This window comes from Camelus bactrianus, chromosome 7 (genome assembly GCF_048773025.1).
Source record: "Camelus bactrianus isolate YW-2024 breed Bactrian camel chromosome 7, ASM4877302v1, whole genome shotgun sequence".
NCBI classification, from domain to species: Eukaryota; Metazoa; Chordata; class Mammalia; order Artiodactyla; family Camelidae; genus Camelus; species Camelus bactrianus.
In genome coordinates this window covers 52734994-52748099 of record NC_133545.1, presented here as the reverse complement: position 1 = coordinate 52748099, position 13106 = coordinate 52734994, and the positions used below count along the sequence as shown (strand labels likewise).

General features: G+C 40.2%; 1 protein-coding gene across 3 annotated transcripts in view; it reads right to left on the bottom strand.

Annotated features, from left to right (window-relative positions):
- The window catches only part of DGKB (diacylglycerol kinase beta), a 587707-nt gene that overhangs the window by 437646 nt on the left and 136955 nt on the right, over positions 1–13106 (bottom strand). For all 3 annotated transcript variants that reach the window (XM_074367408.1, XM_074367407.1, XM_074367409.1), the window contains exon 4: positions 9805–9958. In XM_074367408.1, coding sequence (XP_074223509.1) covers positions 9805–9958 — 154 coding nt within the window. The remainder of the gene's footprint in view (positions 1–9804; positions 9959–13106) is intronic.

The following is a 13106-nucleotide window of genomic DNA, read 5'->3' as shown; positions in this document are numbered from 1 at the left end:
TACTCTACCCTTTAGGATTCTCTTTCCTGCCCCTCAGTCTGGCTGTAGGTCGTTCCCCCTACTTATCTCCCTCTGGGGAAGTTCACAGCCCCCGCGAAAAGCCCTTTTCCTTTTAAGCCGTTTGTGCTTGTGGGTCTGCAGAGCACAAAGCAGGCCACGCAACGGCCAGCAGGCCGCAGCAAGCCTCGTCTCCGGGCCGCCGCTCCTCGGCGAGCTGAGGTGGGAAACGGACCCCAGCGCTCCTCATGAGCAGTAACAGCCTCTGAAGAAGAGGCTCCGAAGTCGACGTCCCTTTAGCAAAGGCCGTCTCAACCCATCCATCCAATCCTCAGTGAAACCCTCTTCAGTGTTAGAAGTGTACATGAAGCTAGGTCAAACGCACTCTTTCTTTTGCCTCAAAAGGTCAGTATTCAGCTCAGAAATTCATGTGATTGACACGCAATATGCAGGTTCTCTGACTTGCCCGAGGTTAACTGTTTCCTCTGACTATCACCCCACAAAAGTGAGGCAAGTGTCTGCGCATATACACACACCATTTCTGTCCACACACCCAGAGACACGTATAATATATACTACGATGGACAACAAAGTACAAAACAAAGTGAAAAATAGGCACTGTAATTAGTCTGTTCTATTAGAAATAATTATCTTATACTTTGACACCATGTTTCTGTTTTTACGATGATTTCATATATATATATAAACATTGTTCTTTTCAAAGCTTTAACCACAAAAATAGTAGGCGTTAGTCAAATGGAATATTGCCTACTACTATTATATTCTTCAAACACATGATTTTCATTACATTGAAATGAAACCATTTCTTTAAACCATACCCTAAAAAGTTTTGTTCTAATAGACACTTTTAATTGCAGTGTCAAGGTTCAATTATTAGCAAGTAAGTTTTAGGTACATCTTCAATTGTCGCCTCTGCTCCAGTTTATTTTCCAACACCTGCATTCCAGATAATGAAAATGGCAGGATTATCTCCACAGTTTCCCCTTTATCTAGTAAAAAGAAATTTTCAAAACTAGTAACATGAATTACATTTCTAAATTTATAAGGCAATAAAACACTGTGGCAATCTGGCTCCTCCACTTTTTCTTCAGGTTTAGCATGCAGAAACTTATCAGGCTCGTGAAGCAATTTGTCACACAGTGTAATCACGTCTCATACTTCCAATGTCCGTATTAGTGGTCGCGATGAGTAGAATAATCAAGAGTAACAACAGTTATTTAATATTATCATACATTTCATGATATTTAGACTTAGCCTTTCAACTATGCTTGTCGTAGGATAGTATTATTATTTTTTTAATTTTTTATACTTGGACAAAATGGCAGCAAGATGGGACAGACTGGGTTATAAATCGATACAAAATTTAAAATAGATGGTGATTCCTCATAAAGCGAGGACAGGCAATGGGAAACAGTCCCTGACAAGAGACTGGAGGCAGCAAAATCCCTCTAAGGGAATGACGTGGGTTTCATCTTTTTGGACGTCGGCAGAAATACCCAAACAAGCAATTATAAGGAACAGGGCGGGAAGCGGGTCCTTGGGGGTGATGTTCTAAGAGCAGAACCAGCTCCGTGAAGGAGCAAGTATAGGAACACTCCTGACTGGGTCCCAGCAGCACTCTCGCCTGGGGGCTTATCTGATCCTGCGACTTAATCTCGGAGGGCAGAGGGTGCAATGTCAGAGAGCAAAGTAAACTACTGACGGTCATGGAGCAATTCCGGGATGCAGCAGCTGAGGACAGGCCAGCAAACGCCAAACTTGGGGCTCTTTTCAAAAGCAATAAAAACAAGAGCTGTCCCTATCAGTCCTGTCCAGTAGAATATTCTGCAATGAAATGTTCTATTTATGCATTGTTCAATACAGTAGTATTAAGTTGCTGAGCATGTGAAATGTGCCCCCTGTGAATGAAGAACTGATTTTTTGTTTTCACTGAATCTTAATCAATTTACCAAAATGCAGAAGACTGTCTCCAGGTAGAGAACTGAGAGGTAGTTGAATCGCTCTCGGTTCCTTGAATAGACCTAAGCATGGGTATAAAACCACAGCATACGGAAAGAAGTCATGCTACCAAAACTTCTGTATTTGTCACATTTAAAAATAAATTCCAATACTACTTCTTAAATTTTACTATGCCCTTGGAGAATGTATGACACCTCAGGGAAAAAAAGACATTGAATTTGACCTTTATCCTGCGTTTTCAACCTAAAACACAGGATACTTGTGACGTACCTAATACATTACACGACTCAGTCCCACAACACCCAGTAAGATAGATGTAATTATCTCCACTTTACAGTGAGCGAACAGAGGCAAAGACAAGTAGTGCGTTCAAAAGGCAGCTCCAAGTGGGATTTTATGCTCTAAGTAGAATTCTGTGAGGCTAAGGAAGGAAAAATAAATCAGAGGAATCTGTCTCCTGCCTCTCAATAATGACCTTTTGGTTTTAAGAGTCTGGTTTTCAAGACTCTTGAGAATACACACATTGATTATTTCATAAACCTTTGAAAGGAAATTAGAAATCCTAGCCATGGCTGAGAGCTCTAAACTTCCATTCCGATCAGATCAGTCCCTGGGCCATCCGTTAGAATACATGTTTGTGAGAAGCGTGTGTACGTGCCGAATAATTAGAAACGCGAATTTGGAACTCTGGAGGCATAAGAAATAGAACAGCTGATATAAATAGATGCTAATTGGCCAAAGGATAGAAATTCTTTTGTTTCTGGAGCATTTATATGTAAGGTGCACAGACTATAGTAGTAGTAAGTATATCCACATTAATAAATGTACAAATAAATTTTAAATGCCTACTGTGCGCCAAGGATCTTCCCACCTCATAGCCTTATTAGACCCAACAGACCTGTGAAGCTACTTTACACAACACACACGTGTGTGTGCAAACACACACACATTTTTAGTATCCTTAAGACAGTTCTGATAAGAGTAATAGTTTCTTCTCAGCACAATTAATGAAGCATGTCTTTCGGCAAGAACATTCAGTCAGGTCATTTGGCAAAAGAACATTTTCCCCAAGGTTTAAGTACCTCCTTCTCAACGTATGATTTTCTATTCTTAACTTGGTCAACTTCCTGAGGGGCAAAAAGGTATTGTTTCTCCTTTTCTGTCTAAAAAAAAAGAATTTGTGGTGTAACTCTCTGGTTGTCGAGAAAACCTAAAAAGAGCTAAATACCATTATTGATAGACTAACTTCACAGCACAAATCAATTAACTACTGCCACATCAAATGGGCACTGAGAGGGGACCAAAGATAAAGTACCCTGACTTTTTCAGACAGAGTTTTTATTATTCTCAGTCTTACATATCTTCTGCCCTTTTTCACACCTTCAGCCTCCTCTGCCTTCATGAGAGCCTCCACACAACTGACATCGTGATAATTTTCTGGCTTACATCCTTATAATGACTCTCCAATTCCTTTCGGATACAATTTAAAACAGCATGGCGGACAACACTCTTCCCCACGGGGTCCTGCCTGCCCGTCTGTCTCTTCTCGGCTGTTCCCCTCCAGTCATTTCACCTGCCCCAGCCGAGCGGAGGCACGGCACAGACCCAGCCTCTCGCACTCCCAGTCAGTCCACGTCCCTGCAGCTCCCTCTCACCCCGCCAGGACCGCTCCCCCCGCCCCACCTCCAGGCTGTGACCCCATGCTTCCAGGGTCTGCTCTGGGACCATCAAAAATGACCTCCTTATGACCCTGATCCCAGGGTCAGTCAGGCATGAGAAACTTGAGACTTTCAGTCATCTTCAGCCCCCACCTGCACCTTCTATCTGATTCATCTTTGCCAACAGCACTCATTACCAGTCAACATGCCACAATTTTTTACTTGTGTGGTAGTCTTTCTTTCCCCACTAGAACGTAAATGACTGAGGGGGAAGCAGCTCTGTTTTGCTCACTGATGTACTCCTGGGATTTCAATAGTACCTGGCACACTGTAAGTGATCAATAAATGTTTTTGAATGAATAAATACTGAATGGCTTATAGTTTGTGCACTGTCCTTCGATGGGAGATGATTGTAATGTCTAAATAGACATCTGCATGTTGCTTTCTCTTCTTGGAACTCCCTTCCACTCCACTCCCACCTGCACTTGCCCCTACCTCGACTTAATCTAGATAATTTCAATTTATGGTTAAAATCTCAGTCAGATGCTCTTGATAAACAGAGCACAGCACCTACTTTATTCTCATATAACTGATCGCCTAACTGTTTTTCTTCTTGGCTCTAAAGGATCCTCAGCTTTCTTGTGGAATTCCTGGCACACAGTGTGTTTAAAAAAATGAATGGCCGGGTGCATGGATTAATAAAATAATAAAATGAAGAATTAAATGACACAACTGGTCAACTCACTACACGCTCTGATTAAGGAGTGCTATGAAAATCTTCTCTTTGTACCCAATAAAGCAGCTAATAAGAAAGAACAACAAAAACTCGTATACTGACCTATGGCTAATAAACAGATGTTTATTATTACAGAGTCAATGTTTTAGACACGGGGGAGCCCAACAGGCATATACAGTATGAGCGTCTGAACCAGCTAATAAATCATATTCCATTCTCTTCTAATTGTCATATTCTTAGAGAAAGTCATTGTTATTAATAACTGCTGTTAATTGCTATCTTATACAAAAAATTAAAAAAAATTTAGCTGAAGAGGGTTGAGTCCAGGAGTTTCTGTGCGGCCACTGTCATAGGTGGGAGTTGGGGGGGGGTGTACCAGCTGCCCTACGAGAGGAAGATGGTGTGACTTTTACAAGGATGCTAGGGGTGCTCCCCAGATGCACTCTCTAGGTATCCCATCGGACCGACGATTGCCTTCCTAGCATGGAACACAGCCCGTGCTACTGAATTAGAGTGAAGCATGAGCTGAGGCTTGGAGGAGATGGGTTGTGCTGTGAAATAGGCAGGGGAAACACCATGCAGAAAAGCAAAGTCCTGAGCGAGGAGAAAGAAGCCAGGTTTTAAGTCACAGCAAACAGTCGGATGTGCAAAGGGCATGGGTGCATGGGGCAAAGAGGCAGAGAATTAGAGAGAATGAGGACGGCAAGCAGACTCCCTATCCTACATGGCATGTGTCTAATGCTGCGGAACTCAGATTTTATCATCTTCTTAATAGAGATGCTTTTGAGGCTCTGAAGTCTCACTAAGGGCACTTCAGGAGGGGGTGTCTCCAGAGGCAGGGGAAGGCAGAGTCACAAAGACTCCTGCACTTCTTCCCTGCACCTTCCCCCAAAGCAAAGCAACACTGCTTTAATCGGATTTATATATCAAGGATTTAAGCTTACTTGGAAAATTAAAGTTTAAAAACCCTTCTGCAAGGTGCCTATGAAAGCCAGAACTTGGGAACTCAGGACTAACATAACCAGGCTTTTGTGATGGCAGCAGCATTTCGCAGATGGGAAGTCAGGGCAAGGCTGGGAGCCGTGCTAACCGACAGTCTAGGACACAAACAGTGAAGACTCAAACCGACACTGGCAGAATGTTTGAGAAAAAGTTGCAAAGAGTGACAGAGAGCGCTTTGTAATTAACTAAATATGAGGAGTGAGGCAGTGAAAGGGAGGAAGAGGCTACAACTTAAGGGTTGGGAAATTAATAGATACTTGGGTTCCATTTACCAGAAGAGAAGATAGGAACAGAGGCAGGTTTGGGTAGAATATAATTATTTGACTTTCAGATGCATTTAGCTTGATGCCTTATGGAACACTCAGATGAAGAGCTCCATCTGGAATAGAGTTAATATGTATTCTCTGTGAGTTGCTGAAACAGTTTTGGGTTGTGTGGGAAATAATTGAGGCATTTTATGTTAAGACAGTGCTTATTTTTTTTGGTATGATACGAAAAAAATGTCATCTGTTGAAAGTGAGGTGAAAGATAGGAAGACACGAAAGGAGGTTTGAAAAGTTTAACCTAGCGGATCTAAGAGGCAGTATGAAGAAAAAATACTTTACAGAATAGTTTTTTTTAAAAGCTGAAGAAGGGTTAAAGCTGTGTTAATAGTGGGTGTTAGCAATCTACAGTGGCGACAATCTGCATATTTATGAGATCTCTCCCTGTTCAAATTGTAGGGACTGAAATATAGGATCATAATATTGATTCATGGTTCAGGGTTTGTGAGCCACTTACAGAAAAAAAAAAGTTCCAAATGATTGAACAATTCTATAAAGATAATAATTTAAGTGTTAGATTCTAGGGATGAAGGTAAGATCAGAAATTGGCCATTGGACTAGCAAAGAGGTGAACAATTAGGGATCTGGGAGGTACAATGAACCAGGAGAGGTTGTAAGAAAGCTGGGAAGATGGTACATTGGAGATAAATTCAAACATTAGAAGTCCAACATGGGAGAAGCAGAATTAATCATCTTATATTTAAATAGGTGACAAGAGACACTTAACTGCAACAAATGTTCCAAACAATATATCATCCACCACAGGAAGTGCCAGATGGATCATTGGATTTTACAAATTCAACAAAACACAGCTACCTACACACACAACCTTTGTAACTATTTATAATTATTTAAAAATATTTTATTCTATAAAAACTAAACGCTTTACTTTTACCAAATACTTTATTATTTTTCATTAATTAGAAAAAAATAGTTTTTTCTTTCAAAAAGTTTTTCCTTTTATTGAGAAACCCTCACTGCTCAGCTGATATGCAGGATCAAGACTGGCTACCATATATTCCTGATGGCACTGTGGCCATGAAATACGGTGAGCTCTCAGACAGGCTACACAAAGCAGACTACAGCACCTCTTTATTCAGAAATGATTTGTGACTTTTCAACCATGCATACATCGTGTGTAGATAGATTACTGTAAAGCAAGTTTCTAGGAATAAAAATATACTGATTTTTTTCAGTTTCTGAGTCAAGGCCTTGAAAAATTTTATTATTGTCCTGTGGTCCTTATTCCCCAGGAAAAAAAAAGAAACAAACAAACAAAACAAAATAAAACAAAACAAAAAACTATCAAAGGTAGTTCTGAAAAGTCCACAGGATTAGAAACAGTCTTAACAGAGGACGAATTGTCCTTTTACGTTTTAAAATATGGAGGTCAGAATCTGAAGAGGCCTCACTCACAGTTTAATTTCTTGTTGCTACATGAGGGTTACATCTTGCAAGCCCATTCTGCAATTCCTTTCAAGTAGGTCTTGGCAGGATATGTGATTGTCCCATTTAGGTACAAGCTGTTATTTATCCTTTCTTCCTTCCTTCCTTTCTTCCTTCCCTCCTTCCTTCCTTGCTTTCTTTTCTTCACTTTGAAACCTGCTTTGATTTCTACCCTTTGTAAAACAGGCATCTTCCATGTAGTACCTACTGTATGCTAGCTGAAGAAAGGGGGGTTTGAGATGTGAACTTCTTGCTAAACTACCTAAGTCATTAAACTTGTTCTCTTTCCTCCAAGTCTGACACAATTACTCAGAGAGAGAACATGTCAAAAAATATTCCTGCTCTTTCTTTCTCAAAACCCAAGGACAGTATTGCTTCATGTAAGTTTAAATAAGGGACAATTTTGCTACTTCTAAGGAATGCAGAATCTATTTCTAGCATGAAACAGAGAACACAGAAGTTTTCATTTCTAGATCCAAGTAAGAAACTGTCCCATTTTAAACTGTTCAGTCCAGAACACTGCTCAGCTCTGAAGCCACCCTGTAGGACAGACGGAACGGGACTCACCCGGACAAGAACAGCCGGTGTGGGGCGTCCTCTCAACTCATGTTGAAAGGGGGATTCCTTAAGGAACTAAAATACTGTATCAGTAGCTAAAGGTTATAAACAAAATAATTGTTCTATATTTTGCAGGGACCAAGATAGAGCATATGGAAGGTGTATATCTGCTTTAGAAAGCTTGGAGCAACATGTGATTGTTGTAGGAGAAACACTCCATGAACAGAAGGAGAAGTGGAACAACAGTGTGGACTCTTTATCAGACTGCCCAAGTGTTGCTCATGGCTCAACCACCTATTTCTTTTTTTTTTTTTTCTATTTTTTTTTTAAATTGAAGTGCAGTCGATTTACGATGTTGTGTTAATTTCTGGTGTACAGCATCGTGATTCAGTTATATATATCACCTATTTGTTAACGATATGTTTTCAACTTTTTATGTATCAGAGGGCCAGTTATTAAAATTTTCATCATCTCTTTACCCACATTTTGATATTCTCCTTTGTGATGTTACGGCTGGAAGTCGCTAGACCAGCGGCTCCCCTGGGATCCTTAAGCCCCTTGCAGGGGATTTGTAAACTCAAAATGGTATCAATGACACTTCTAAAGTATCATTTGCTTTTCACTCTCATTCTCTCCTGAGTGTACCATGGAGTTCTCAAGAGGCTACATAACATATGATCTGACACCACAGAAGCAGACATGGCTACTCAGCTGTCGTCTATGAAGTTGGATGTTAAAGAATTTGCAGCACTGTAAAACAATGCCAGTCTTCTCACTGTTTTTTATTTTTTAAAACAGTCATTTTTCATAAAGATGTGATTTTTGATAACATCCCATGCGTTGACTGTTATTTTTAGAATGTTTCACCTTTGATATCACAGATATAAACAAAAGCACTCTGGGGTCCTCAATAATTTTCAAGAGCCTCAAAGAGTCCTGAGATCAAAGAGTGTAAGAAGCACTGCCGTGCATGACATTTCTCCATAGCCAGACAGAAACACGTTGGGTCACTGGAGAGACATGGGAAGGAAGGAGGGAGAAGGGACTGGTTCCTGCTGGTCGACCTGCACCTACTAGTAGATCTTTCCAGGCTTCCATCCTTGCAGCACCCGCTTCCAGGAGCAACAGGCTCTCCTCTCCAGCTCACTGCCACACCGAGAAGGCACAGTGAGCTCCCGCCATATGGTCCTGCACACCATGGTGACGCTGACTTCTAAGAGGTCTGACTTCTAGGGCTGCAGGCTCCCCCTGGAGCTCCTGAGCTGCCAACACCTGCCAGGAAGCATTGCCTCCACAGGAGTCCTGAGGTGAGCTCTACCAGGCAACATCCTGCTCAAACTCTGTCTCCCAGCTCCAACAGGTGTTTCCTCCAGGCTTCTGGGTTTTGATTACTCCAGCTTGGAGGAGGTAAGTGCTTCCTGTGGTTCTATCTCTGCAAACCTCTGTATTCACCTCTGCCTTTTCAATTCTCCAACTCTGTTTAACCAGTTTCCCAGTTCACATGCCCTAAAGTTACACAGCGAGATTCCTGCTTCCCTGATTGCATGGAGAGTGATACAGTCAGCAACAGGTAGTGATGCATTAGACCTGTCTGCAAAGCTACACACAGTAAGAGAACCAACCATCTCTATGAGGACAGAAATTTAATTAAGTATCTAAGAGAAAAAAAACCCAAAAAACTCTGTTCTGAGCTTACAAATCTCAAAATATGAAAGTATACTGGGAATCTGCACAGATAATACTAAATATTACGTTTTCTAGACATAACTGCCTTGTGACTACATATAGATTATATATGTGTCATTTAAAAGAGTGCTTTCCCATATTTGACAGAAGTACCTCCAAAAATTATGACCCAAACACAGACCTCAAAGACACTGAATGACAAGTAATGAATGGTGATAAAGTATATTTCCTCTCATTTAGCTATTATTATATTGGAGATATTTTAAATACTTCACACAATCTTAGTATGAAAGCATAAATCCTGCAACAAACATAATTTTTAAGCAAATCATCTCTCTCTTAGAGAGAACGTGATACTGGCTTTTCCCTTTCAGGTTTGTGCAATACACACATTTTTGAAGTACGTAATTAAACTTACCACCTGACAGGAGAGCGGGCTTACTTTTTACCATTGGACTAGAATGAGGAAACTTGTTGCTAAAAGACATGAAGAGGTGGGCTGTGAAGTCATCAGGCAGCTCGGCCTCCAGGAATGTCTTCATAAATAACTTGAAACCTTCAAAATCTATTGTCTGAAAAAAAAAATTTTAAACATGTATTTTAAGACTCAGCCAATGTTAAGGTTTTGCGCTATGTTCAAACTCAGTAGTAGTAGAAATGATCTCAAACATTCTTAAACTCAGGTCTACAAAAGGAAGTTACTATTTGAGAAACACACTGGGCAGTCCTAGGCTGACACTAGAAATTAGATTTGTATGTCTTAGCCACAGTAATGGAGCAGGAAAAGCAAGAGTTTTCCAGCCACATATTTCTATTTCCACAGTACCTGTGTGGCCTTAAAAACGTTACTCTCTGAAACTTAATTTCCTTCTCTGTAAACTGGGCATAATATTTCCAATCCCTTGGAACTGTTGCGATGATTAAATCTGACAACCACGTGAAGACGCCAATGCTGAGTCATGAACACAGCATGAATATTCAGGAAGAAAGGTATCTCTTCTCCTTTCTTTGCCTCTAATAGCAAATACTGTTTTTGACAACTAGAGAAGGTGGTTAACATTAAAGTTTCATCCTAACATCAAGATCAATGGATAAAAAAATTCTAAAGTGAAATTCTAAAACTTTCTGTGCAGATTTTCAAAGAAAACCCATTTCAAGATCCTTGCCCACTCTTACTCACTGCAGAACTCAAAGAGAGTAGACACTGACTTGCAGAGAAGCATGGCTACACTGAGAATCTCCATGTTCACTTGGGGAAATAGTGATGGAAGCTACTTTCTATCCTCCAGTTAATGAGAGGATTTCACAGGAGCTCTTAAGAGAACTTGCTTTCTCCAAGCAGCCGGGAACAGTGGGCCAGGATCTGGATCCTGCCTGGGAAACTGAGGACAAGGGTGCAGATGCTTTGGGGCAAAGGCAAGGAAGTGGTGTTGTAATGGGATTGGACAACACTCCTCATGACTACAGGGACAGTGATGCATGAACGTTGCCTGAGAAACAGATGAGACCTCGTGGAAGAGAAGCCAGTGGTGGTGTACCGGGTCCTACCCAGTAGGTCACTTGAAGAGACTAGACACCTATGGAGAAGAAGCTGGAATAAAGCCACACCTGTCCAGATCAGGAGAGTTGCAAGGGCTATACGCCCTCATAGGAGGCCCTTGAAGGGCATTTTTTTTCTTACTCAGTTTAATATAACTGAAATGAAACTAAAAATAAGGCAAAAATAAAACTTGGCAGACTAATGCTCTGAATTTTGTTCAGACTCTTGGCAGATGAGAATGAAATGAATTTCATAAACTGCTGTTTTGGATACAAAATGTCTACTTCTCCTATGTAATAATATTGGGATAAGGTGGTAGAGAATGACCAATTTTGATTACTGTATTATTCTGAATAAACCTAAAATGGAGTAAGACATGCAGGAATATCATTAGAAAAAGTACGTTTTTGTAGATTAGATCATGTACCTATTAAGTATACGCACTGTGTATGTTTTTGTACCTAATACAATCTCAAGCCAACAAAAACCAAAACCGAAGACTTCATTTTGTTTATTAACAGTTTCAAGACTGTCTACAATTTAATCTGATAGTTTTAGTTAAGTTTAGACTTCTTTCGCGTATTCATGTTCAGAAAGGCACTTCAGATATTTATACTGGTGGCAATAAAAAGCCTTCATTTCCTTCCATGTTTAATAAATCACTACCACCACAAAATATTGTAAATTCTACTAGTGGACTGACAACTTAACTAAAAACAATGAGTAATACGAAAATATACAGGATAGCATCAATTAGCAGAAAAAATTTCAATTCTTGTTTTAATGGAGGTACTGGGGATTGAACCCAGGACCTCATGCATGCTAAGCACACACTCTACCCCTGAGCTATACCCTCCCCACTATAAGAGGACCGTCAAAAAGCAATTTGCCACAATGGATGAAGGCAAGATTTCAAAACACGCAGATGAGGACAACAGGCAGACTGGTGTACCCAAATATGTTTTTCTGAGTAGGGATACCTTTTCTTACTAACAGGGTTCCTTAGACATGACCTATGGAGAGAGAAGTAATCCACATTCGGTTGGGTGAGTGACAACACTGATCAATAACCCTCAACATACATGAAGGCCCATGTGGAACCAGTAGTTAACTTTATTTGCAAAGTTATAAGAAATTTGTATGATAAACATATTCATAAGCACTGTGATTAGAATAAAAGTTACTTGTAGTTGCTCTAAAGCACCCTCAGCCTTTGTTGCCAGCATTGCCTTTGGAAATGTAGCAGTTGCTAGAAGCATGAAGTCAGAACACCTGGATGAGCTCTGGGATCCGTCTCTTTCCAGCTGTGTGACACTAGGCAAGTTATTAAGCTCTCTGTACCTCAGACATTTCATCCATAAATGAGAATAATAGTATATCAGCCTCTTGGTTTGTTTAGGAAGAATTCCTTATAGTATTCAAAGAATGAGCCTCAAAACCACATTAACTTAAACGTTTCTACTTGCATTTAACCAATCACTACCTGATTCATTGTCTTTTGGTGGGCTTTTTGTTTCCTTGTCTGTCTTTCTGTCTTTCTGTCCTTTCTTTCTTTTTTTAAGAAAGCTGGTAATAAAATGTGAACAAAAGACTAACTGCTTTAAGTTTCTCTCTGCGTCTTCTTTTGCAATAAGATTATATTTTAAAACAAAAGTATTTCAAGCCAAGAGTTTAACGTGGTAACACAGGAAACCACCACCACCAACCAGCCAACCAACGAAAACAGAAACAAGGGCTTCAGAATAACACAATCTGGTTTCATATTCCAATACCTCTGCTCGCCACTTGAGTGACTTGGGGCAAGAAATTTATCTGCTCTTTCAAGGAAAATTCTGCCACATCCCAAGTGTGTGATATTTATAGAGCCTTACATAACCCCCATAGAACCTCCTTGAAATAGGTGCTTGTGATTTAATGATGAAAACCAGAAAAACAGCCAACCAAAAGGGAAAAAAAAATGAACTTAATGTATGATATCCCTTTTAAGAAGGAATATATTTCTCCTTGGTCTTTCTTTTTTCAGTTCTCAGGAAAATGTTCTGAACTTTCTCTAGAGTTGCAGCTCTTCCTTACTCGGCAAGCAAAAAACAGTTTAGTTTTATTCTCTGACAGCTTGACACTTCAATTTCCTCCATTCAACTGCTCAGCATTGTTGCCTAAATATAATACAACATATAATA